The sequence below is a fragment of the Gracilinanus agilis genome, chromosome 5 (genome assembly GCF_016433145.1).
Source record: "Gracilinanus agilis isolate LMUSP501 chromosome 5, AgileGrace, whole genome shotgun sequence".
NCBI lineage: Eukaryota > Metazoa > Chordata > Mammalia > Didelphimorphia > Didelphidae > Gracilinanus > Gracilinanus agilis.
In genome coordinates, this window is record NC_058134.1 from 230385722 (window position 1) to 230411339 (window position 25618).

Sequence of the window (25618 nt, forward strand, 5' to 3'; positions counted from 1 at the left end):
ATGCACTCAAGGATATAAATTTCCCCTAGTACTCCTTTGGCTGCATCCCACATATTTTGGTAGGATGTCTCATTATTGTCATTCTCTTCTATGGAATTATTATTTGTTTCTATGATTTCTTTTTTAACTGATTTTGGAAAATCATATTATTTAGTTTTCAATTAATTTTTGATTTGCCTATCCATGTACCCTTACTAATTTTTATTGCATTATAATCTGAAAAAGTTGCATTTATTATTTCTGCTTTTTTGAATTTGTTTGCCATGTTTCTATGCCCTATTACATGGTCTATCTTTGTGAATGTACCATGTGCTGCTGAAAAGGTGTATTCCTTTTTGTTCCTTTTTATTTTTCTCCATATATCTATTAACTCTAATTTTTCTAGGATTTCATTAACCTCTCTTACCTCTTTCTTATTTATTTTTTGGTTTGATTTATCTAGATCTCATAGGGGAAGTTCAAGTCTCCCACTAGTATCGTTTTACTATCTATATCCTTCTTGAGCTCTGCCAGTTTTTCCTTTAGAAATATGGATGCTATACCATTTGGTGCATACATGTTGAGTACTGATATTTCTTCATTGTCTATACTGCCTTTTATCAGCATGTAATTACCTTCCCTATCTCTTTTATTAGGTTCATAGATTTAGAGTTGAAAAAGACCTTAGAAACAATCCAGTACAATCCCCTCACTTTCTAGATGGGGAAACTGAAATTCAGAGAAATGTAATCACTTGCCATAGGTTGCACTGTGGCTAAGTCAGAGACAGGAATTGAAACCAAGTCTTACTGATACCAAGCTTGCCATTCTCTCCAATGAACCACACAGTTCTTTCAACCTTTGATTAGGTCAGCCATAGTTTGTGCTCCCCTGAATCTTCAGATGTTTTTAAGCTCTGTAGAATTGTGAAAGAATGTAGAAAGTGTTCTAGCCAGAGTTGAGTGGCATGACTTAACTGTCAATAAACCTATTTATTATCTCTATGCACATCATAGTGGTTATTGGGGAATGGGGGAAGGAATCCACCTCTGTCTATCATGAGTTAATTTTCTATGAATCAATAGAAGTTTCTTAAGGAAAATAAATAACAGCACAGATTGCCATTGAAAGGAGAATTTTAAGGGTGTACATAAAAGTCTTAACTTTAAGGTTATTCAGGAAGTGTGCTCGCTTCGGCAGCACATATACTAAAATTGGAACGATACAGAGAAGATTAGCATGGCCCCTGCGCAAGGATGACATGCAAATTCGTGAAGCATTCCATATTTTTAAGAGATCATAGATAAACAGACTTGCACGAAAATATTTATAGCCGTGCTTTTTGTGGTGGCAAAAAACTGGAAAATGAGGGCATGCCCTTCAATTGGGCAATGGCTGAACAAATTGTGGTATATGCTGGTGATGGAATACTATTGTGCTAAAAGGAATAATAAATTGGAGGAATTCCATGTGAATTGGAAAGACCTCCAGGAATTGATGCAGAGTGAAAGGAGCAGAACCAGAAGAACATTGTACACAGAGACTGATATACTGTAGTAAAATAGAATGTAATGGACTTCTGTACTAGCAGCAATGCAATGACCCAGGACAATTCTGAGGGACTTATGGTAAAGAACGCTACCCACATTCAGAGGAAGAACTACAGGAGAGGAAACACAGAAGAAAACCAACTGCTTGAATACATGGGTTGATGAGGACATGATTGGGGATCGAAAGTACCACACCAATGCAACTATCAACAATTTGGAAATAGGTCTTGATTAATGACACATGCTAAAACCAGTGGAAATGCATATCGGCCAGGGGAGGGGAGGAGGTCAGGGGGTGAAGGGGAAAGTAAGAGCATAAATCATGTAACCATGTTAACTTTTCTAAAATATAAATATTAATAAATGTTTAAAAAAAGATTATTCAGGAAGTAACATTACTATATCAATTCACTTGACTTGAAGAGAATTTTAAAATTTTATAAATTTGAAACGTATACTAAACTGATTTTTGGAGTTAAGCAGTTTTGTTTCTGCATCTAAAAGTGTTTTGATGAACTCCTGACTTCTTTTGGGAAATGCACTGTGAAGAGGGGATAGTCTTTGTTTTAACTCTGTGCTTCTCTGAAATCATCCTGCTACCTCATTAGGTGGCTGGGAATATGAGCTAGGTGCCTTTCCCTTCAGTGCACTAGCCAAAGCAAATAGCTATGTTTTTTTTTTTTTGTGAAACTCTTAGGGACCCACAGCTAATTTGGTGGCACAATAAATCCTTCTGTCCTGAGAGGCAAAGTGATGGAGTGGATCACATGCTGGCCCTGCAGTAAGACAGACCTGGTTTTCAATTCCATCTTTGGCATTTACTAGCTGTGTGGCCCTGGGCAAAGTCCTTAACTCCTTCCAGGCTAGAGGGCTGTGATCAGTGCGACCTCTACAAATATTCTAAGATAGGCATATTATGTATGGTACACTAGAGACTTCAATCAGCTGAACTTGAATACTATGAATCTAGCTCAATGAGAACTTGGAATCTTTTTTTGATTCATTGTTTGTATCTAGATTACATCTTTATTTATTCCTATTTAAATTATAAACCAACTATAGAATTGTCACATTTTTAAGATTTACAAAGCATTTCCCAAGGTCCATATAGAATATAAAGTTCCTTGAGGGCAGGGAATGTTTTTGGTCTTTTTTTTTATATAACCTTAGTACTTAGCACTGTGCCTGGAACATGGTAAACACTGAATATTTACTTGTAGATTTATTGGTTGACTGATAAAACCATAGAGGGCTATATAAATGTTATCTATTATTATTATTATTATTATTATTATTATTTTCGATGTCCTATTAAGATTTGGGAGTCAGGAACATGTGCTGAGAATCTCTGATAGTGTTTCCTCCTAGGATTAGCCAACTGGAACCAGTTATAGAATGTCCCCTTATGTACCCATAATGCCTCCCCTCAACATTTTCCATGTTCATTCTCACAACTCTCCTGAAAGCAGGCCCCTCCACCTCTATAGATGGGGAAAAGTTGATAAAGGCTCTCAGTTCACATGCCAGACCCCTGGGACCCTGGCTTTAGGGTTTTAAAATTACTTTCCTTCTAACATTCTCATGAGGTAGATAGTGCATGAGGTGGGGAGTGCAAGTATTATTATCTCAATTTTGAGGATACATTCATTTAGAGATGAATTCAACACATGTAAATTCAGGTATACACAACTGGCCATCGAAAAAATAAAGGCAGAAAAATTCATAAAATAAAAGCAGGTAAAATCTTGCAGAAGTTTGACCAATATCACTCATTCTCTCTCTGAGAAGCACTAGTGTGTCACTGCATTGTCTTATGCCAAACATTAGCTCCCGTATCAGTCTTTGTCCAGAGTTCTCACTTGTAATGTTTTGTCCACAATAGAGCAAAGCTATTCTTTGTTTCAATAACGGTATTTGGTTATTAATAATAGCCCCAGAGAACATGCATAGTGAAGCTGGAAGCTCTGATAAGACTAAGAAAAGTCATAAAGTGCCTGAGTATCTTCATAGAAGAGATCCTTCTTAAATAATGGGGTTCACATTTATGCACAACTTTCAGCTTACAAGAAGAATCTTTGAATATATTGGTCCTATCATACAAGAATGATCTCTAATAAGGAACAGAAATACAGAGAGGTTAAGGGATTTGGCCAGTCGTAGTAAATGTGGAGATAATAATAGAACCTACATCCCATCATTGTAAAGATCAAGTGAGATAATATACACAACGTGCTTTACAAAACTTAAAAGCATTTTATATAATGTTACTATTATTGCTATTTGCCTATGCATTAGTAAAATTCATTGGATAGAAGCAGGATGATAGAGAAAGAGACTGAAAGTAGGAAGACACGTTGATAGGCTCTAGCAAAAGTCCAGGGGGCAAGAATAAGGGTCTGAAATAATCAATGGAACTGGAAAAAAGAATGGATTTGACAGGTCCATAGTTGGGATTTGGGAACTGAACTGGATGATGGCAGATGAGGGTGGGGACAGAAGAGTCAAAGAAACTCTGAGGATTCTTGACTTACAGAACAATGGTGCTGTTGTTAATCATCAGGAAATTAAAAAAATAAGAGCATGTGATCATAAATTTAGAGCTGGAAGGGACCTTAGTTATCATATGGATTTGGAGCTCTGGGAGAAAATCAGAACTGCAGTTATAGATTTGGGAGTTGCTCAAATAGAAAGGGCACTTGAAAGTAGAGCCCGGTTAAGATCACCAGGGGAGCGTAGAAGAGAGAGAAGGAGGACACTCGCAGAATCTTGGAAGAATGCCCACATTTAGGGGACTGGAGTAAAAATGGAATCGGAGGAAAGCTGTAGAACCAGGACAGTGTCAGAGAACCAAGGAGACTTTGAAGGACGGGGTGATTTTTTCAACCTCAGTTCTATATGCAGGTCAAGGAAGGTGAAAATGAGAAAATGGCCACTGATTCAGCAAACAAGGTTATATATAATCACTTGATGGAACAGATATTGGCAAAATAGTGGAATGGAAAAGAAAAAGGGAAAAGCGAAAGAGCGAATGATTACTGAAAATAGAGGCAAGAAATATAATCTCTTGAAAAAAAATGATGATGAAAAGTGGATAATCGTCACAGTAATTATTTTCTTGGAAGCCCGGGGGCCAGACCTAGGATACTTGCTGATTAATATAGTAGGGACCACTATTAATCTAGATCAGCACCTGTTCAACAGAAGTCTGGAGTGAGGAAAGCGGTAACATGGCAGGTCCAGTGACACAGTCAGCACAACCACTCTCCCACCCTCCTTAATCTCTTTAGTTCTTTATTTGTAAAGTGAGAGCACTTTGTTAGGTGATCACGGGCCCCTTTCAGCTCTTACTGCTCAGTGATTCTGTGTTTAATTCACCTTAATATCACATTTAAAAAAAAATTCTAATGTGGACCTGTGCTGGCACTGACATAGGGAACTCCTTCCATGGAAACTCCCTCCACTGAGGCAGGATGGTAATGTTTACAACTTCTAGTATAATATAGAGTATAACTTATATCATTCATCATTTATAGAGCTGTGTGGAGGCAGTGAGAGGCTTCCATAATGTATCCATGGTCACAGAGACAGTCTAGTGTCAGTATAAATGGGAACCCAGGTTTTCCAGACTCCTAGGACCACACAATTAATTATAGCAAGAGGCAAAATTAGTGCTGTAAAACCTGATCCTGACCACTAGAGGTCTCCACAATACACAGTCCTATCAGCCTGGCATTTCAATTAATTAGCATTTTCATTCATGGCATTATAGTCAGAGCTGGAGAAGGTATTGCAGGGTATTGCTGGTTTTCATTGTACAGATGAGGAAAGGAAGGCCCAAGTGGAATTAAGAATGGTAGCAGTCCACCTGCCTTACACCCAGTTAAAACAATGTGATTTTTAAGGAACAAAGCAAGGCAAGAGGGAAACTTTTTCCTAAGATGGAAAGAAGAAATTTCGAGGTGGGGAAAGTGGAACTAGATGACCTCACAGAAGCCTAGAATGCCTAAATTGGAAGGGACTGCAGAGGTCATTTAGTCCAACCCAAACATGAATGGTAATCTCCTTCTTGATTCTGTGAAATGGTAAAAACCCAGTCTTTCATCTCAATCCCCAAGAACACATGGCAAAACAAGACAAAAAAGTCTTAAAGATTTACCTGGGGGGGAAGCTGGGTGGCTCAGTGGGTGGAGAGCCAGGTCTAGAGATGGGAAGTCCTGGGTTCAAATCTGGCCTCAGACACTTCCTAGCTGTGTGATCTGGGCAAGTCACTTAACCCCCAATGTCTAGTCCTTACTACTTTTCTGATTTAGAATCAATTGATTCTAAGGCAGAAGGTAAGGGTTTTAAAATGGGTTTAAAAAAAAAAAAGACATACCTGGTTTTAGCATACTACATATTTTGTTCACACAAAAGAATGATTCCCATGGGCATTTATCCAAGATAAATTGACATGATGCTTCAGTGAAATGGCAACATTTTCCATTTTTTCTGACCTCTTTGCACAGAATCATTTCCCCTATCAATGATCAGTATGGTTCACCTCCATTAATTGGACCACAATATTCAGTTGCAGTCATGACACTGACTGATGCAACGACTGACATTCTCTGTAACCACCTATACTGTAACCAGTACATTGGGTAAACACACCAGGTATTTTAGGTAGCTCATTAGGAAACATCTGATTGTTGTCTACAGCTAAATTTGACTTGAGCCTGTTGGGAATATAGTTGGGCTACTGCTTACTCTAACACGCTTGTATCATGGAATAGGAGAATTTCAGAGTTAGATGTGTCCTCAGAGCTCAGCCCAAACTTGAAAAGAAATGGCCTCTATCAGGCCCAACAAGTGGTTATCTAATCTCTGCAGGAAGACCCAAAGGAAAGGGAAAGCAACCGAATGGTTAGTGGGATCAATTTCACATATATAGCATGGTCAGAAGCAGTCTGATATGAAACTGCATTCAGTATAAAAGTGTCTATTGCCTACTATGGCATTATTTTTCCAGACAGTTCTACTAATAGGAATTTTCTCTATAAGCCTTAATTAGCCTTTTCTCACTTCATAGGATCGCATAATTTAGAGTTGGAAGGGACCTCGGCTTCCTAGCATAACTATATATGAAGGAATACTGATTATAACATATTCATTGAGTGGTTGTTCAGTCTCTACTTGAAGATTTCTAATAATGAAGAACTCACCTCTCTAAGCAACTGATTCCACTTTAATTGAAAACCTTCCTGATCATCTGAACCCCAAGTTTGCCTCTGGAATTTCTAATCATTTCTCTTAGTTCTTCCCTGTGAGGACAAATAAGACAAGCAAAGGACATCTTCAAGATGGCAATCCTTCAAATACCAGAAGACAGTTCTGTGCTGTCCTCTTTTCCACTCCTCCAGCCCCCACAAAATTTCTGCATGACAAACCCCTTACAGCCATCATAGGAAATCAACTCAAGGCTCTCTGAACATTTCATTGAACATTTCACTCCACTCAGCTCAGAAAACTTGTTCTGGAGACTGTCACTGGAATCAAGAGGAGAGTTTTACTAGTTAAGTGACATATTATCCATAGGTTTCCTCTGAGGAGCTGAGATGTTGAGCTCTAATTATTGTCATCTGATTGCTGTCTACTGCTAAAGTTTACTTGTCGAGCCCACTGGGAATACTTGGGCTACTATACATATTCAAGTACCTCTTCCAAATACCATTAGGCAGTTCTGACCTGTCCTCTCTTTCACTCCCCAGCCCCTCCCCCCAACAATCTTCTCCATGACAAATCCCTTAAACCAGATAGACTCTTTCCTGGCCAACAAGATCAGTAGTTTATTGTTCCTTGGTTGTTTGCATAGAAATACAATAATAAGGTCCTAAATAATTGCTTCCTCTTACTGTTCATTTCATCAGGCTAAAGTATATGTTTTATTCATCTTACAAAGAAAACCTGAACTTTAGGTTTGGGTGAGTGGCCAGTAGTCTCTGTGGTGGGAATCCCAAGCAACAGCTATAAACTCAAGTCATTATTGTTCAGTCATTTCCATAGCATCCAACTTTTCTTAACCCGTTTGGGTACTTTCTTGGCAAAGACACTAGAATTTTTCCTTCTTCTCCAGCTCATTTTAGAGATGAGGAACTGAGGCAAACAGAATTAAGTGACATGCCAAAGGGCCACACAGCTGGGAAGTGTCTTAGACCAGATTTTAACTCATGAAGTTGAGTCTTCCCGATTCTAAAACTTAGTGCTCTATCCACTGAATAACTTCGCTTCCCCTGCAAAGTCACTGGAGGGAGTATAAGAAGGGGACCACTGCTTGTGCCATTAATGTGATTTTGATCATGACAAGTATCATTAAGTGTATCTTAACTGATAAGTATGCCCATCTTATTGACATGCTCAGTGCTGATAAAAGAGCCCTCTGTGATAAAATGATTTGAGCCATCTTTGGTGAGGATCAAAACTAGTTTCCATTTACTAAGTCCTCTAAGCAAGTCTTTTTCCATCCTTGGGCTTCAATCTCCTCTGCAAATAGGATGAGTTGGTCTTAACTGAAGATCTCCCAAAGTCTCTTTAAGCTCTAACATTCTAGAATTTAAACTCAATTACCAAAATGAAGATATATTGTAGAAATAGCTGAAATGTTAGTTTATAGAACTTTCCTTCCAGTGATTACTATTCCTTTACTTGCTCTTATAGGGATCCTGACCATCTTGAATCCTCTCTTCTGGATGTGTGTCAATGCCTTTCCTAAAATGTGGCATCCAGATGTAGTCTGCACAAGACAGAGAGCAGCGAGTCTTATCACCAGGTTTTTCTTAATGCCAAGACCCAAATCACTTTTTTTGGCTATTGAAATGGTGACACATGGAGCTTGCAGTCACTCCATTAAAGCCCCCCAAGTCTTTTCCAACCAGAATCTTATCTAATCATACCACGCCCTCTGTGTCCTTATGGAGCTTTTTTGAACCAAATGCATGATTTTATATCCCTAATACATTCCTTACTGGATTTTGGCCCACAATTTCAAGATGGGAAGAAAATAGAACTCATTATGAATTGAAGCAATTGGAAAAGGCTTTCAGAAGTCAAAAATCTTGAGATGTTGCAAAGGCAGGATTTTGGAAGGTGGAGAGGAAGCTGAAGGGATATGTGTGCTCGGAGGGGACTGGGAACAGCATGACTAAAACATGGGAATATAGCCTGGCATTTTCAAAGGTCCATAAAGAAATCAGCCTCACCAAATAGTTTGTCTTTTCTTAAATTAAGTAATGTGAGGTTAAGACTGAGGAAGACTGGAAACCCCTATTATGGGTAGTCCTCTACCTTACACTCAACAAGCTAGGTCATTCTAAAATGGAAAAATGCTTTAACATGACTGCATGTGTAAAATCTATATTAGATTAATTACCATCTCAGGGAGGAGGAAAGGGAAGGAGGGAGAGAATTTAGAACTCAAGTTGTCTTTTTAATGAATGCTAAAAGTTATTTTTAACTGTAATTGGGGGGATACATATTATTTTTAAAAATACTTTAAAAAAATAAGCTAGCTCACCATCACAGAGGACATATAATCTGTAGCTTGCTTGAAGGCTAATGCAGTCTTTGGAGTGATTACAATGATGACTTGGCACAGTAGCAAAAAGAAAAGGATTTGTGAAATAAATATCAAGTGTAAAGAAGACACCCCCAAAATAATTCAATATAAAATTATCTTCATGTTGTCATGATTTTGGCAATATATGTTAAAGGAGGAGAGTTTCCCATATGTTCCTGCATCCAGAAAGTGTCCCATTTACCTAGATATACATTTTTTTTTTAAAAAGGACATTTAAACTTGGCACAAGTTTTTATGTTTTAATTCTTGTATATTTAATACTTAAAGTTATTCTAGTAAAAGAAAAGCAACATAAATATGAGTCAAGTATTTAGTCCTCTTAAAATTACACATAAGAATGCCAAACCTTTTTGGTAATGCAGGATTGTTTTTTAATCAGTAACAAACAGCAATATACGATTGTAGACAATTAACACAATCCTTTCTGATCTGTGCCCACATTAACTGCAGCTGTTTATTTGTGACCAAGTAATCTAAAAGAAGACCAGTGATCTTTAGACATTTATCCTAACACATTTATTACATTAATAAAGGATGGCAAAGCAATTAAAAACTTATTGCACTGTTCTTAAAAATAAAATTGAACACGATTGCTTCTTCCAAGAGTTTGGTCATTTCAATATTCAAATTTTATCAGATGACAAATTATGACTATGAAAATATTCTCTCAGTCCCCTCCCCTCTGCACAGTCCTTTGCTATCTGGGATGAATTTCAATGGCATCTAGGGAAACTAGGAGGCCTAGGAGATTAAAATCTTTAATGTCTAATTTAATAGGCATCTGATATGAGAATAGCTGAAGGGGGAGGTCGTCTCCAGGGCTAAAGAGCCACACTACTATACCCTGACAACAGCTCAGAAACATCACTTTAGTTTGGAGTCATGGTTTGGTTGGTGTGGGTTTTCACCAATGACACATACAACAGCTCATCTGTGTCGCACAGCAGACTGTCTCCAAGAGCTCCAGATGGCTAGCCTGGTGAACTTTGCTAGAGTGGTCCTCAGAAGATAAACACAAAGATAGGCAGTCTGTTACCAGTCCCACATTGGAGGCTTGGTAGGACCTCTTGCTTTAAATGATTCCTGCTTTAACTGATTCAGTTTTTGAGAGCTGTGGAGTATCGTGGCATGTTGATGAGAGATCAGTGGACTCTAGAACAGTTCTATCCCAAATCAGAGAATCACAAATCTAGGGCAGGTCATCTAAGTCCAACCCCTTCAATGTACTTATGTTAAATGACAAAATGAGCATCTAACTCTACAGTTTAATATGCAAAAGTATATATATATATGTTATATAGGCTATTTTTAATATATTGGCTTCCTGAAATGTCAAAATTGAAAATAAAATATAAAAACATGAAAGTTTTAGGCCACTAGTAAATAAAAGATTGTTCTTGGATTGAATGCAGACTTAAAGTCTTTCTTGGAAGCAAGTTGCCCATAATTTTTAATTTACTAATACGAATAGAGACTATATCTGGGATTTCATTGGAAATGGGAGCTCTCAAATAAGGAAACTTTATCAATGTAGAAAGGTATCTTCATGGTTAAGTGGTTTGCCCAGGGCCCCATTACCAGTATGTGTCAAAGGTGAACCAATTTTCCATCCACCATGCCATGTTAGCTCTTAATTTACTAGTAAGAACAATAATTTATGAATTTCTTATTGAGAAAGTGAATTGTAGGCAAGGTCTCCTCAAATTCCCTGAACACCAGTAGCCTTAGCCAACTATTTGGAGAATATTCCTTTTAAATCAGTTCTTTTTTAATTGAATTATTTGAAACCACACTTGCAGTATTAGTCATTCTAAAACTGACTTACATAGTCCTGTATGTTAAAAGCATCTGAGATGAGGTCTTCCTGCTTTCTAGGCTACAGAATATTGATAATCAATTTAAGTCACTGAAAAAAGTTTCTAAAAATAAATAATCTGCTTTTGGGTTTGTTTTTGTTTTTTTAGGAAATTATGACTTCACTTAAAATATATATCTAATATACACAAGTAGTGATTCTCTATAAGAACCTGCAGTAAATAAAACAGTGTAAGACTACAAAGAGAAAATATCCTGAAAGCAATTTTTAAAATTGTCTGAATAATCCTGGAACTGAGAAACTTAACATTTTTTTCACTTTAAAGTATTTACAGTTTTCACTGCCTTCTGGTCTACGATTTGACTCCATCTTCAAATTAAGGAACTATGGCTATAAAACCATTAAAGTGTCCAACATGATTATCTGAATTTTGAAGAAAGCATTGCGCTCTAGGTCAAGAAAAGATGCATAACCTAAAGAATGTATTTTAAATTGACATAGCTATGCTAGCTAAAGAGAAATGTTTTTCTGAAAGACATTTTTATAGCACCACTCCAAATAAATTTCTTGTCTTTCACTTTAAAGATTTTAATCCAGTATAATTTTGACATTCACCTTTTTAAAAGTCAACCTTTCTTCCTTCGTTACTCAAAAACAGTGCTAAAAACAATTGTTTGGAAGTGTTTTCTAAAATCTACTGAGTCCATTTTGCCCATAACCATTGCACACCACCCTAACTCCCTTTCTCAAGTATAAAATATTTGCAGGTTTGCATATAGCATACTGAACCAGGTTTAGTTCCTACTTACTGTACAGTATTAATAAATCAATAAATTAGGTACAAGTAGTAAAATGTTATTCATGATAAATACAGGCACTTGCAGAGTCAGTCTAGAGTCTGGGGGCATTGATCAAGAAAGTTAAAACAAATTTTTAAAAAAATCTACAGTAATCAGAGTAATCCCAGGCCAATCATTCGCAATCAATGATTGTCCACTTTATGCATTCTTGGCATTGTTGAACAGGAAAGGAAAGCATACTGTGACTTTGCTTTGCACAAATGCCAAAGTTACAAACAAGAGCTTAAAAAGATGTATAACCAACTCGTAATTGACATTTTCATCAACTGGCACTGAGATGAGCCAGAATTTCAGTCATGTTCTTGAACTTTTCAGGCTTCCCTGAACATGAAGATATAGCAGAAACACTTTGGATGGGAACCCACTTATATTAGGGGCATTGTCACAGTGGACCCCCAGCTTGGAATTTCTGGGTGCTGTTCCCTTGTGCTAAACATGCCATCTTACTCATAACTGGATGTGATCTTTGAGATCTGACCAAACTCCCTCATGTTAGAGATGAGGAAACTGAGCCTGAAAGTTATGAAGTGGCTTGCCCAAGGCCACCCATGAAATTAATAGAGGCAGAATTCAAAACCCAAGATTTCTTACTCAAATCCAGTGTTTTTGATCAGTATTTTGCATCCTCCTTTAGGAGAGCTAACTTCATTTGAAAAGATTTTACTGAAAGTTGCATTCTTGTGTTGTTTCCTATACTCACTCCATTTTATTTATTTTCTAGCTTTCTTATTTCCAGACATAACAAAATAATGGTCATCCTCCTTTTTCTTCAGTATGGGCTTGTCACCATCAACAACGGTTTCCTTCTTGGACAAGAGTGGTTTCTTGGTTGACAAATTTGTGGTTTTGCTGTTCTTTGGTGGGGTTTTCATCAATGGCTGACCCTTTGTGGCAGGCTGAGCTGCCTTTACTAAAGTCTGTGTTTTGATGGAAGACTGGGAAAGCTTTACAACTGACAGAGGGGTACGAACAGAAGGTTTTGACAGGCTAGATCCCATTGGAAGACCTTTGCTCTTATTTGGGGACTGTTTTTTAGTTTCAGAAGCCACATTCTTACCATTTGATCCCAGCAAGGTTGCTACCTGGGCTGTTTTTACAGGCATAACAGAGACTGCAGAAACTGGTTGGTTTAAATTCCGGATGGAATTGAGTTTCTGTGTCTGGTCTCTTCTCATCTGTGGCCCTCTACTGGGTGGCTGAGGTTGTGCTGTACCTGGCCTTTCAGTTGTGCTTTTAGAACTAGATTTTGCTATTTTTGCAGGGGACTGAAGAGAAGGGGAAGCCTTAGATGCTTGCCTAATATTTGTTACGGGAAGTTTTGGTGGCTTTGGGGATGCTGAGTGAGACACTGCACAGTGCTTAGAAGAACCATAATTGTGCTTTAACTGCTTTGGCTCGCTTTTATCAGAATACTTATTTGCAGGAGATGGCCTGACTCTTGAATTCTGTGCTGGTGGACACTTGGCTTTGGGATAATCAGGTGACAAAACACGTTTGCGGAGAGACTCAGAGACACTCGATACAGTCCTTAATGAATCAGGTGAAGAAGTGCTTTTACTGACTGGATGGGCAAGAGAAGATGGTTTCTTTGGTGCTCCTTTGGGACATGTGAGATGCTGAAGAGAAGCTGTTGCTGATGAATTTGGTACTTTAGAAGGCCCAGAGTTGGAGTGACCAGCTTTTAGCGAGGTGGGCAGATGTGGTGTAGGCGACTGGGGACGTTTGCTAATGGCCTGTTTCTCCCTGGCCCTCAGCACAGAAACTGGTGTGCCAGGTCTCGAATTTTGCTTCTGAATCATGTTAACTGCTGACATTGGATCCATTAAAGGAGGTGGTGGAGTTCTGGCTGGTGAATCCGGAATGCTCTCATTAGAAATGCCTTTTTGAAAAGCAAGGATTTTTTGTTCTAGAGTTGCAAACTGTAACACTCGGCAGGGGTCATACTTAAGCAGAAAACCTTGAAGAGTATCCCAACCTCCACCAACACGAACCATCACGTGTTTTCCATGAAGCATCTGTTCAAGTAAAGAAAGGGAAAAAGAAATCTTGAAGTTTACAACTCAGTCTGAATGGGTTCTACAGGATGCAAAAAAAGGTTTGATTATACACAGATTGGCAGTCTGCTGTTATGACACATCAGATTAAATTGTGAATTTAAAAATGCAAGGCATATTTCAGCCATCCAGCATGAAGCAGTCATTGTAAACTCTACATTTCACAGAACTTAATCACTTCCACACAGAACCAGTGATGTCAGAAGTCATTAAGTTAATAGACAGTAACATGGTAGAATTTTTTTATATCTACAAACATTTAGCAAGCTAAGGGAGGGCATAAAAACTATATTAATGAAAGTAAGAAAATACAGACATTGGACATAAGCTTGAAAGTTTTTTACTTGAAGCTTGAAACTGAAGGGAATATAGTAGTAAAGAAACTCATCAGGAGCTATCTGTTCCCATTATGTTATCAAGTTAGGAACATGGAAGATAAAAGGATAAGCAGTTTTAAATCACTTTATGAAAAAGCAAATTCTTGGCTTTTGATCCTCTTTCTAATGATATTAGTAAGAACCCAGAGCAAAGAGAGATGGTGATGAATCATGTGGCATAGCCACCAAAGGGTGCTTGGATGTTTTTTTTCGTTGCTAACAAAAACTAACAGTCTTCTCATAAGGTTCTATAGGCTTCAATATCTTCTATTTCCTTTTTATTTTCACTAATTCCAGTTAATCTTTACATATATTAAGTTTCCCTTTTCTTCTTACCTTACAATGTGGTTCTGTCTTTATAAAACAAGAATACTCTAAATTGTCAGAGTAGAGACAAAAATTTCCTATTAATCTCAATGACTCAGAAAACTATACTCATCCTCCATTAAAAGTGTTTGACTGCAAATATGTCATAATCCCTATAGCAAAAATTTCAATGCAAAAAAATCCCAACACCCCAACAACCTAACCCCCTTTCCTCTAAATACACTTTGCTTTTTCTTAAAATCCCTAGGCTCCATCTTAGTATCAATTCTAAGAGAGAAGAGCAGTAAAGGGTAGGTGATTGGAGTTAAGTGACTTGCCCAGGGTCATACAGTTAGGAAGTGTCTGAGTTCAGATTTGAATTCAGTTTCTCCCAAATCTAGGCCTTGTAATCTACCTCACTACCCCACATTTCACTATTTCTGACAATGACTAGTTAAAAATAACCAAGTAAGAGTTCATTAAAACTCTAAAGTAAGGTATATATGACAACACCACCACATGCACACATATAACATACTTACTCGTATGAAAAGTATTTTGTCTCCTAATCTGTAGCGACCCTCAGACAAATATTCAATGGAAAATCGATGAGAACAGCTACAGGGAGGATCTTCAGCAATGTGTTTAACCTATATTTTCAAATAAAATTTAGGACTCAGCATAACAACACTGTAATGACAGTGAAGGTTAACATATAAAACATGATAAAAGCTGCCAAAATCAAATTGAAAGATGAAGACTCAAAAGCTATTTAAGAACCATTTACTACTAAGGAAACAGGAGGGGATGGATTTCTTGATCAAACTGAAAAGTCCCTAAGGAGAAAAGCAACACTGGATGGTTGTTCCTAAGGGTCTTGAGATCTACCCAAACAATGACCCATAAGGAGGTTGAGAAAAAAATGTCCTGGATTTGTCCTTTTGATGCTACAATGATGGTAAACTCATCAAGGCATAACACTGATTTCTAGAAGTTACATAAGCCTATGAATTCAGTTCTACTCTTACGCTATGGCTAAAGAAAAAGTTGAGGTATCTATAGATATCATGTCAAATTCATCAGGGAGGGTCACATTTACTTTAGTCAACACAAGAAGTCTGCTATCTGTATGAACTGTAATTTCATTGGTTGATTTCATTTATTGTCACCCGTCACTGAGATAAGTGCTTAAGTATCAGAAGTTGTGTGAAATACAGCTCTGTTTCCTAGGGGGTCCAGCTCAAACAATGTATTAAGGAACAATTCTCAGGAAGGTACCAGGATATAATGAGTCATTAAATGACTTCCATAACTTAAGTTTTAAAATATAACTAAAAAAAACTCTAAAGAATGAACTTGCTGATAACAATTTTCTATTCACATCAATATTAGCTCAATTTCTATCTTTAGGTATGACACATAAGATACAAAACAATATCTATAGATTGATATATAAAACAAAAACATTTTGAAGAGATGTGTTGCTTTTTTTACCCCTTTTGGTCATCAAAGCAGAATGATTCATTTCCTTCAGGAAGGAAATTACCATCATTTCATGCAAGAATACTAGTTTAGACTAAATATCTGAACACTGGGGCAGTAGAGGTAGAGAAGAGATCTGGCCTAAAATCAAGGGAATAGTAGGTTCAAGTCCTGCCTCTGACATGTCCTGGCTAGAAGACCCCAGAATGAATCACTTAACCCTTCAATGTCCTCTCTAGGCAGCTGTTTTGTGATAATGAGATTAAATCTACCGGGCCTATCTTTAGATTTAATCACCAAAGATGAAAACATCTCCACTTAAGTCACAAATTGGGAGGTCTGTGACCCACGTGTGCTAGAGTGAGTGACAAATAAAAATTTACTGACTGCCTCCTGGGCAGTCTTCATGTCTTGGATCTGAAAGGAGCTCTTCTTATTCTGGACCTGGGATCCTGAGACCTTGGTGAAACTGTTCTTAAATCTTTCCTTTGGAATTCCACATGGTGAGTGAAAAGACTGAATCTTCCTGAACTTCTCTTAAGGAACTTCTCTTTCAAAGAGACTCTGTGACTGAAGCTTTTGCTTCATTTGCCTCCAGGGCCCTTTGGGCCTCAGGGCATCTGACTTTCCAGCCTTGGGCTCAAGGCTGAATCTCCCTAGGCTGAGGGTTAATTAGATCTGCCTGGGTTAAATGAGGAGATGGGAGCAAATTACCAGTGTGTTAGGTTACTTATGCTATCTTATCCTCTCTCTAATTTTCTTACTTTCTCTATCTCTTTTCATTTGTAAATAAACTTCCATAAAGGTCAATTTGACTTGAGGTTATTCTTTAATTGGGGATTGATAATTATTCAATTCCCTGGCAAAAAGGCAATATTAATTTAATATTCATACAGTTTAAAACTACAAGGGAGAGAGTGGGTGCTGATCTCAATGGGTACTGAGAGTTCTTGATACTAATGAAATTGGCAATCTAGTCTCTATGTCTGTCATAACACTATATCTAAACATTACAATTTTAGACCATAATCTAAAAGAAGTAATTTTAACTTTTTGTCCATGAAGAGTAATCACTGGAATTTCAACACTGCCCACCATAATACTATTATTAGTTTCATTGTGTTGATGAACCCCATAAGTACAGGTGAATATTTTATATTCTAGTAAGGAATTTTTTAGATTTTTTAAAGCTACAAATTACTTAAAAGAGTTTGTGGCATTAAAAAAAATCACTTTCCAAATTTTGGTAGGACAAGTAAATAAGCAGTCATTTCTCTCAGAATATAATTCTGTGAATGAAGCACTTGGACAGAAATCCAAGAAACAATATCAAGTCTTTCCCAGAACTAAGAACTCCTCATCATTTAGGACTATCAGCAGCTGTCACACAGCATACCCTAGAGTCCCTACTGGAGTTGAGGTCAAGGATTAGGTGAAGAAACAGTCATATAAACCTGGCCTCACCCAAGCTAAACTAAGCAGATTATGCTCACAGGCCAACAATGAAGGTTGAGCTGGTACTTACAGCTTCATGGAGCTCTCCTTGGTGACAGCAGGATTTTGGAGGGCTCTCTGGAAGGAGAGTCCCAGAGGTATTTAGCAAGGTTTCTTCTAGTTCAATCTCTTTCTCAAGTTTTATTAATACAGGTGGCTCAACCCCATATCTGGTAGAAGGACAGGAAAAGAGTGTTGAGGGGAAAAAAAGAATAGAAGGTCATTGAGAAAAAAGTCTGGCTGATATAAAGATTGGACAGAGCTGCATTAAACAGATCTCATCTGATTTAGATTAAGGGTTTTAATGGCCTAGAAACATGACATAAAATCATTTTATGGGGATTACTGAGAGTTTCTTAAAGGCCCACAACTAGAATTAAGCCAGCCAGGAGTATTTAGGATAAGCTCTCACACACCCCAATGAATCTATGAATCATATCAACCTGAGATTGGTCTCCAAGGCCAAATTGCCACCATCCAGGCCTGCTCATCCTGTTCACCTAATCCTTATCCACCAAAGGAGGCTCAACTGACGGTCTAGAGGTCTGCCTCAATATCTTCTAACAGTATGAGTGTTCCCAATGTGGTCCTCCGCCTCTTGTCCCTAACCCTGTCACATTTTCTCCCAACATACATTTCCCTGACTATACCTTTTCCAATTCTTCAAAGTTTTTCATTGGATATGTGTTGATCATGGCCAACCACATCTACTGTGTGTCTCTCCACTGTCCTCTGAGTGTAAGTTATGTTTAATTCTTCAGACATCCTTGTATTCCAAATCTCATTTTCACATGTTTAGCCTTCTACCTGCTTAAAATTCTCAACCCTGTATACTTGATCAGTTTAGGGCAGAGATGGGCAAACTGTGGCCCCCTGAAATGTTCTATCCGCAGTGCAACATTATTCCTAATCTGACGAATACAATGAGTATACAAAACAATGAAATTTTAAAGAGTTAGCTTAGAAACAGACTGGCAGATGAGCATTTCCTTTCCTTTGGCCCCCTCTTTAAATAATTTGCCCATCATGGTTTAGGGAATATCATGAGATTTTAGGTTGGAAATCCAGGAGCAGCCTAAGTGCACTTAGTTCATAATCTCCATATGACTCCACAGTCACCCTGGAAGACCACCTTTCATGTTTAAAAAGGACTTACTTCCCTTTGGGAAGCTGTAAGCCTCAGTTTTTTCCCAATTTGTACACAGACTATTACATAAATACAAACAGAAATCATTCCAAAATATGACTGCACCCTTAAAAATAAAAGCTTTTTCTTTTTTTGAGAAGAAAAAATACATTAGGATTTGATTAAAAATCAACACAATTTTGGATATACTTAGATTTGAGTGAGAAGGAATGACATTATTCAGATCAATCTGATAAATCTGGTTGAGTGGAGCTTAGGAAAGTCAACCCATTTGGGTTACACCTTTCTACTAATCTATTATGATACAGTACATTGGAGGGAAAGATATTTATTGGTTTTTTAAGAGTGAAAAGAAAAAGAAATCTGTGAAGAAAGTTCAGTTCTTTTGTTCTAATGAAGGACTTTTATTTTCTGTTACTGCACCTCTTTGCCCTACAGTAAAAAAAAGCTAATTATAATTTTTTAATAACATCAAAAGTCTAAAATTTGACTGCTAACATACCTTGATACAATTCTTCCAATTTCCAGCAAGCAAAGATAAACCTGTCTTGGATCTTTGTGTAAAACTGTGGAAATAAAATGTTATATTTTACTGTTCAAAATTAAACAAATGAATTTTCTTTTGGCATGGAAGAAGTGTGGGAAAAAAACATGGGAGCACTGGAATGTAAGTTCTTTGAGGGCAGGCATGGTTTCATTTCTACTTTTCCATAAATGTTTATTAAACTATTTCCCTGAATTGGTAAACAAAGTAGGAGTCTATCATAATAACCATCATCCAAGAAAAGTAACAAGAAGCTTTATTCTGACACCTGTACCTGGAATTTTCATATTCCTTAGATATTTCTCTGTTTCTACCACAAACATAAAACATGCCTAGTAAGGGAGAGTTGGAGAAGACTCAACACTGAAAACTCTGTGGTGCCCTGATGCTTACAAATTGTCTCACCTACAAAAAAACCAAGATTCAAAACATTAACTACTTTATATTTCCACCATGCTAATACTATCATGGTGCAAAACCTGAGAAGCTAAGTTCCAGCATGATTTTATCCAGAACCATGCTCTGGTGCAGTGTGGCATTACTTCCTTTCTTTACTTGGCAAATTACTGATTCATCTTCACCTTTTGGGATATTCAGACTAACATCTCAAAAGGAGAGCAAGGAAAAGAGCAGAACAAAACTAAAGACAAATCTCCAAACATGATGTATGAGTGGAAGGTAAAGAAAATACAGCATAGCAGAGAATCTTTCTTTTTGGCTGAAGCAATAGTGTCTACGAGAATTCACGCTACTTGTATTGAAAATGGAATTGAATCAACCTAAATTTAAAGTTACCCATCCCTGTCTTTCAGTTTTTCTCCTCTGTTTATTTTTATCATGTTCTCATTTTGAACTAAAAAGAAATGGAAAATTTTAAAATATTAATTCAACAATGGCATATGAGCAGGCTTGCTGCTAGTTGGCATACTTTTCCATCTGAGAGGTAGGATAGTTTATGACTTGGAGTTCTTTCCATTCTACATACAAGTTGTGTTAAAGAAGTCAGGAATAAGCCTTACTACTAGAGGATGGAAAGCAGTCTTAAATAGCTTAGCCACTAGGGTATTTCTTCTGAAAACAAGTTACATGGCCTGTTTCTTCCCTCTGGCTGTGATACTACCCTGGGAATTGCTTCAGAATTCTATTCCTCACTGCTATGAGGTCCTGGCAAAAAAGAGAAAGGCACAAATGATGGCCAAACATCTGGGAATCCCTCAAAGCACAGGAATCCTTTGGTGATCATTAATTAAGTGCTTAACCTAGAAACTATATTTTTCATAGTTTGATTCCTTGTAGATAGCCCAGGTATCAAGTCAGTCCATGGTGAAATGCTTTCTCACCAGGAAGGCAAAGTGGAAGACTCCATCTTGCTTCCTCCCAGAGGAAGAAAAATAAGTTTGAGACAGAATCAGCTGCTGCTTGTGATTTCTCAAAGTTATGCTTGCCATAAAAATGTCAAAAGGGATCAGCTTCCCTTCACTGCCTAAAGGCAGGATTTGAGCCAATCTGATAAAAACCCAAACACCTTTTGTATTTCATTTATGCCACTCTCATGAGGAAAAAGGGCACCTAAGCGGTGCAGTGGACAGTGTCAAGCCTGGAGTCTGGAGGATCTGAGTTCAAATCCAGCTTCACACACTTACTACTTACTGTGACTCTGGGCAAGTCACTTAACCCTATTTGCCCCAGTTTCTTCATCTGTGAAATGAACTGGAGAAGACAATGGCAAATCATTCCAATATCTTTGTCAAGAAACCCCCAAATGGAGTCACAAAGACTCTGACACAAATGATCAACAACAATATAGGTAAATAAATATTTGGGCAAAAATTCCTTTAAGAGTCTATGTCAGGGGCAGCAAGGCAGCACAATGGATAAAGCACCAGGCCTAAAATCAGTAGAATCTTGGCTCAAATCTAGCCTCAGACACCTCCCAGCTATGTGACCCTGGGCAAGTATTTTAACCCCAATTGCCTAGCCATTGCTACTTTTCTGTCTTAGAAATGATTCTAAGATAGGAGGCAAGGGCTTTAAAATAAAGGACCTATGTCAGGTTATCATGCCATCTTGGCCATCATATAGGCATTTGTGTTATTTTCAAGTTAATGCAAAAGCACATCAATAAACCTTGATTAGTAATAAATCTCTGGAAATTAGTTCATGCCACAGAACAGACAACAATAGTACTGGCTGGAGTCAGGAAGATTTGAGTTCAGCTCTCACCTCAAACACTTATTAATAATTACATGATCCTGGACAAATCACATCATCTCTTTGCCTCAGCTTCCTCATCTATATTAACGGCATATACCTCCTGGAGTTTTTGTGAGGAACAAATATGTACAAAGCACTTAGCATAATGCCTGACACATAACAGGAGCTAAATAAATAGGTGAGGGTAGGGGTTGCAAGTGGGGGTTGGGGTGGGAGTGGTGATGATGGTAGAAAACTATGACTTTTCAAAATGAGTTGTCAGAGACATTATTCCATCTGGAACATTGGAAGAACAGCTGTTGCTTGTGAGGTAAGCATTTAATCGGGTATTTTCATAAACTAGTTAAAGAGAAATCAGTAGTAATTCACATTTCTCTAGTGCCACTTGATATAAATATTCATTACTAACCCAGAGTTGTAAGTTCAGTTAAGAACATTTTTCAAGCCAGCTCATTTAAGCAAGTCAGATACGGTCTGTTTGGAAAGCTTTCCAGATGAAGATTTTTGCCAATGAATAAAGAGTATTATATTTAGGATTAAGAGTCTGTGTGATTTTTCAATTGTGTTCCACATTTTTCAGGAGACTTGTGTTATTTAGAGAATTAAAAGGAAAGTAAGTGATATAAAAACAATTTATCAAACTTTTAAAAATACTGAAATATTCACCTAAGCCTTCAGATTCAAAGAGGTAAGTCTCATCAACACCAACACGCCTGCACCAGTGAAGGAAGTTGGCAGTATTGTCTCTAGCAAAGAATGAGCCTGATGGGGCATCTTTTTTACAGGGCATTTTTCTCATTGGAAAATCCTAGAAATTAAAAATACAAAGAAATCAAGAAAGGATAAATTAGATTTACATTTTTATAAGGTGAAAAAGTAAGTTCAATGTTATGAGCCATGGTTATAAAGTGCTTATAGAAAAAACTGATTTGGAAAAAAATTATTGTTCTTTATCTTCCATTATTATAGTCTAGTTTCCTTTCAATGTATTCACTTCTATACTGTTTTCTTAGAAAAACAACCTCATTAAAATTAGTATCAAAAGGCCTTGTTCTTCTACTAACTTGCTAATCACCTTGGGCAAATCAAAATCATTTTTTTCCTCTGGGTTTTAGTTTTCTTTATTTGGGAACCAGAGACCCTAAGGAGATCCATACAGAGAGAATTCAGGAGGTCTACAAACTCTGAGCAGGAAAAAAAATCTATTTTCACTGACCTCTAATTCTGAACATCTCCTTCAATTATGAATTTTAAGCACCAAAGCAGAGTAATATTGGACTTCACCAGACTGCCAAAGAAATCCATGACAAAAAAGGTTAAGAAACCCACAAAAAGGGTAAGAAACTCTGGACTAGGTGATATGTAAGGCCTTTCCAAGCTTTTTTTTAAAACAACAAGAAAAAGCCCTAGTTTAAATACTTCTCAGGAAAATGAGTGTTTCATGTGACTCTAAGTCTTTTAAATTCCTGGCAACCTTTTCAAAACCAGAAAATAGCAGCAGACTAAAAGTAGTCCAAAAGGCAGTATGGTATAAGAGCTAGAAAGCTAGTCTTGGAGTCAGAAAGAAACAGGCTGGCCTCTGACACACCTTAGGTCAGTGATGACAAACTTTTTAGAGACCGAGTGCCCAATCTATTGCTTGTAAGCCTCTTGCCTTACTCCAGAGAGGGGAGAGAGGAAGCACTCCCATTAAGCTTCTAAGCAGAGGGGCGAGTGATGTGAGAAATGTCCTCAGGCACACGTGGAAAGGGAGAAGGGAATAGCCCCCTCTGGCACATATGCTATAGGTTCACCAACAGGGGTCTAGGTGATTCTGGGCAAGTCATTATCTATTTGTTGCCCCAGATTCTCTAAATCTCTCAGTAGCATACAAGTTGCTGGAATGTATTAGTGCATGGAGTTTTTAACTGCATGAGATTCCACATCTTTTTTTCTCAAATCTAATCATTTGAAGAGACCAAAAGCATTTTGGACATTCTTCTTCACATTATAATTGTACAATGGTCTTTGAATTCTTAAAGAGGTGAGCAAAAAAGATGACAGAGAATCTGTGATTCAAGAGCTCTGAAAACAGACAAATCCAATTTCAAAAGATTCTTGATTGTGGATTCTGTCAGGTAAACAGGCCTGAATTTAGCTCAGGCAACTCCATTGCTGATTAAAGGTGAAGATACATACCCTAAGCTTCTTTTTCTGAATTTATTCTAGATTTAAGGAAAAAGTAAAATAAATAAGTCTTCCTATCATATCCCCAATGTAACAACTGCTAACCACATATCAACTATATGTAAAGCACTGCATTAGGTTCAATGAGAGATACAAAGATAAATAGAACATAGGACATGGGGCCTGTTCTCCAGTAGGTTACAATCTAATAAGAGACTTAAGGATTGACCCAAGCAACCCTGAAACAAGGTAGTAAGCACTAAGAAAGAGGCTGCCTAGGTCTGCTGGAGCCACCTCAAGAGGGCTCCCATCCAGTCCATCTGCCATGGCACCATCCTCAGGGCCTCATTTACTCCTCTCAGGACTTCTGGCACGAGCTTCCTAACCTTTCTCCTGGCCTCCAGTCTCCCTTCTCTAACTCCCCATGACATTGAAAACTAACTTTCCTAAACCAGCTCTGATCACCTTCCTACCCTGCTCAAGAAGTGCTCCATGACTACTTATCATCTACAAGATAAACACCAGCTCTTGGCCCAGGACCATCCAGGTCTTTTTTACTGTTTTCAGGTTCTATTTCTACTTTCCAAACTGGCCCTCCAGTCATTCTCTGATCTTATTTGACCAAAGGGGTCTTCCTCTGCTCTGCTTCTTTCCCACCCCTCATGAATATGGTGCTCTCCTGCCTCTTGCCTCCTCTGATGCACTTAGCACATTCTGACCTGTCTAAACTCCAACAAATCCCTTGAGGGAAGGGCCTGCACTATTTTTCTTCACTGTATTTTTAGGGTCTTGCACACAGGAATTTAATCAATGTTTGTCGAAATGAATTAAGAGAAAGAGATCACTTCTGGAAGCTTTCATAGAGAAAATGGCATTTGAAGGCCGAGTACAAAAATCAATGAATGAAGACTGTAAATTGAGAAGACAGTTTAAGTAGAGGGAATGCTACAAGCAAAAGTGATGAAATTATACATTTTTTTTACAATTAAAAATTTACCTGAATTTTGTTTATTAAGTAAAGGAACACAGGAATGGAATTTACTTTATTAAAATGGAATATACATACATACCATAAACCAAAAGGGGCAATCTATGAGAAAATATATTATGAATATGCTGGGATCAGTCTTTGCTTTCCAAAGGGACACCTTCATAGTGATCATCTTGTGACTCTTTTCCATATGGAAAGCACACACAAGGCATAGTGAGCAGTCCAGATTGGTTGGAATGAAGGATATAAAGTAGGCAGGGGAATAGCGAAGAGATGAGGATGAAAAAGGAAACTAGGGATCAGCTTGTAGAGAGCCTTAAACATTAGACTAATAGTAATTAAGAAATGGTAAGAGGGTATTTCTGGTGTAGAAAATAGATGTTGTGGCCATTTATACTGATATGAAATCTTAAATAAACATTTTAAAATGGGCTAGTGAAAAGAAATCAGCATTCAGATTATAATATTATGACAAATTTTTTAAAAAGGTAACTTACCCCTAGGTCCTCAGAATTACAACATGTTTTAATTGTATTTTGCAGAACATTGATCAGTTGGCATAGAAGGACTCCATTGTCAAGTTCTTCTAATAATCTTTCTGCCTTGACATCAACACCTAAAAATAGACTTTAAAATGAGGATTCTTCCAAAGACACCAAATTCAACCAAAAAATATCGCTCAATACAACATCATTATTACACTAGTCAAATCATTTTGGCAGCTGAATGGAGGATGGAATAGAGCAGCAAGAGACTTGCAACAGGGAGATCAATTGGAAGAATATTGCAATGACAAGAACGGATGGGAGTCTGAACTAAGATGGTGGTTTTGTGATCCGAGAGAAGAAGAAGAAAAATAAGAAGCTAAAAAGGCATACAAACTTACTTTAAAACATTTACCAATGTAAATATTTATTTTTTAAAACTCTTACCTTCTATCTTAGAATCAATACTGTGCATTGGTTCTAAGACAGAAGAGTGGTAAGGGCTAGGCAATGGAGGTTAAGTTATTTGGCCAGGGTCACA

The 25618-nt window shown here is 37.5% G+C and overlaps 1 protein-coding gene and 1 non-coding gene across 2 annotated transcripts; one reads left to right on the forward strand and one right to left on the reverse strand.

Annotated features, from left to right (window-relative positions):
* The first annotated feature begins 1163 nt into the window (after positions 1-1163).
* LOC123250850 lies at positions 1164-1270 on the forward strand. Its single transcript, XR_006506467.1, has one exon. It is a non-coding gene; the product is annotated as a U6 spliceosomal RNA (small nuclear RNA).
* An 11257-nt stretch (positions 1271-12527) lies between these two features.
* GAS2L3 (growth arrest specific 2 like 3) lies at positions 12528-25189 on the reverse strand. Its single transcript, XM_044678567.1, has 6 exons — positions 25090-25189; positions 22102-22243; positions 19180-19243; positions 17562-17700; positions 15097-15204; positions 12528-13832 (listed from the first exon to the last, which is right to left on the reverse strand). Exons 2-6 carry the CDS (start codon positions 22232-22234, stop codon positions 12528-12530), a joined length of 1749 nt encoding a protein of 582 aa, XP_044534502.1. The 5' UTR covers positions 22235-22243; positions 25090-25189.
* Positions 25190-25618: the final 429 nt, after the last annotated feature.

Excerpts from the sequence above, each read along its gene's own strand:
- GAS2L3 (XM_044678567.1), bottom strand. The coding sequence starts at position 22,234 with ATGAGAAAAATGCCCTGTAAAAAAGATGCCCCATCAGGCTCATTCTTT. Across the intron at positions 19,244-22,101 it reads CTTTGAATCTGAAGGCTTAG|TTTTACACAAAGATCCAAGA; the intron begins GTGAATATTTCA and ends TTATTTCCACAG. Across the intron at positions 17,701-19,179 it reads ATTGGAAGAATTGTATCAAG|ATATGGGGTTGAGCCACCTG; the intron begins GTATGTTAGCAG and ends TCCTTCTACCAG.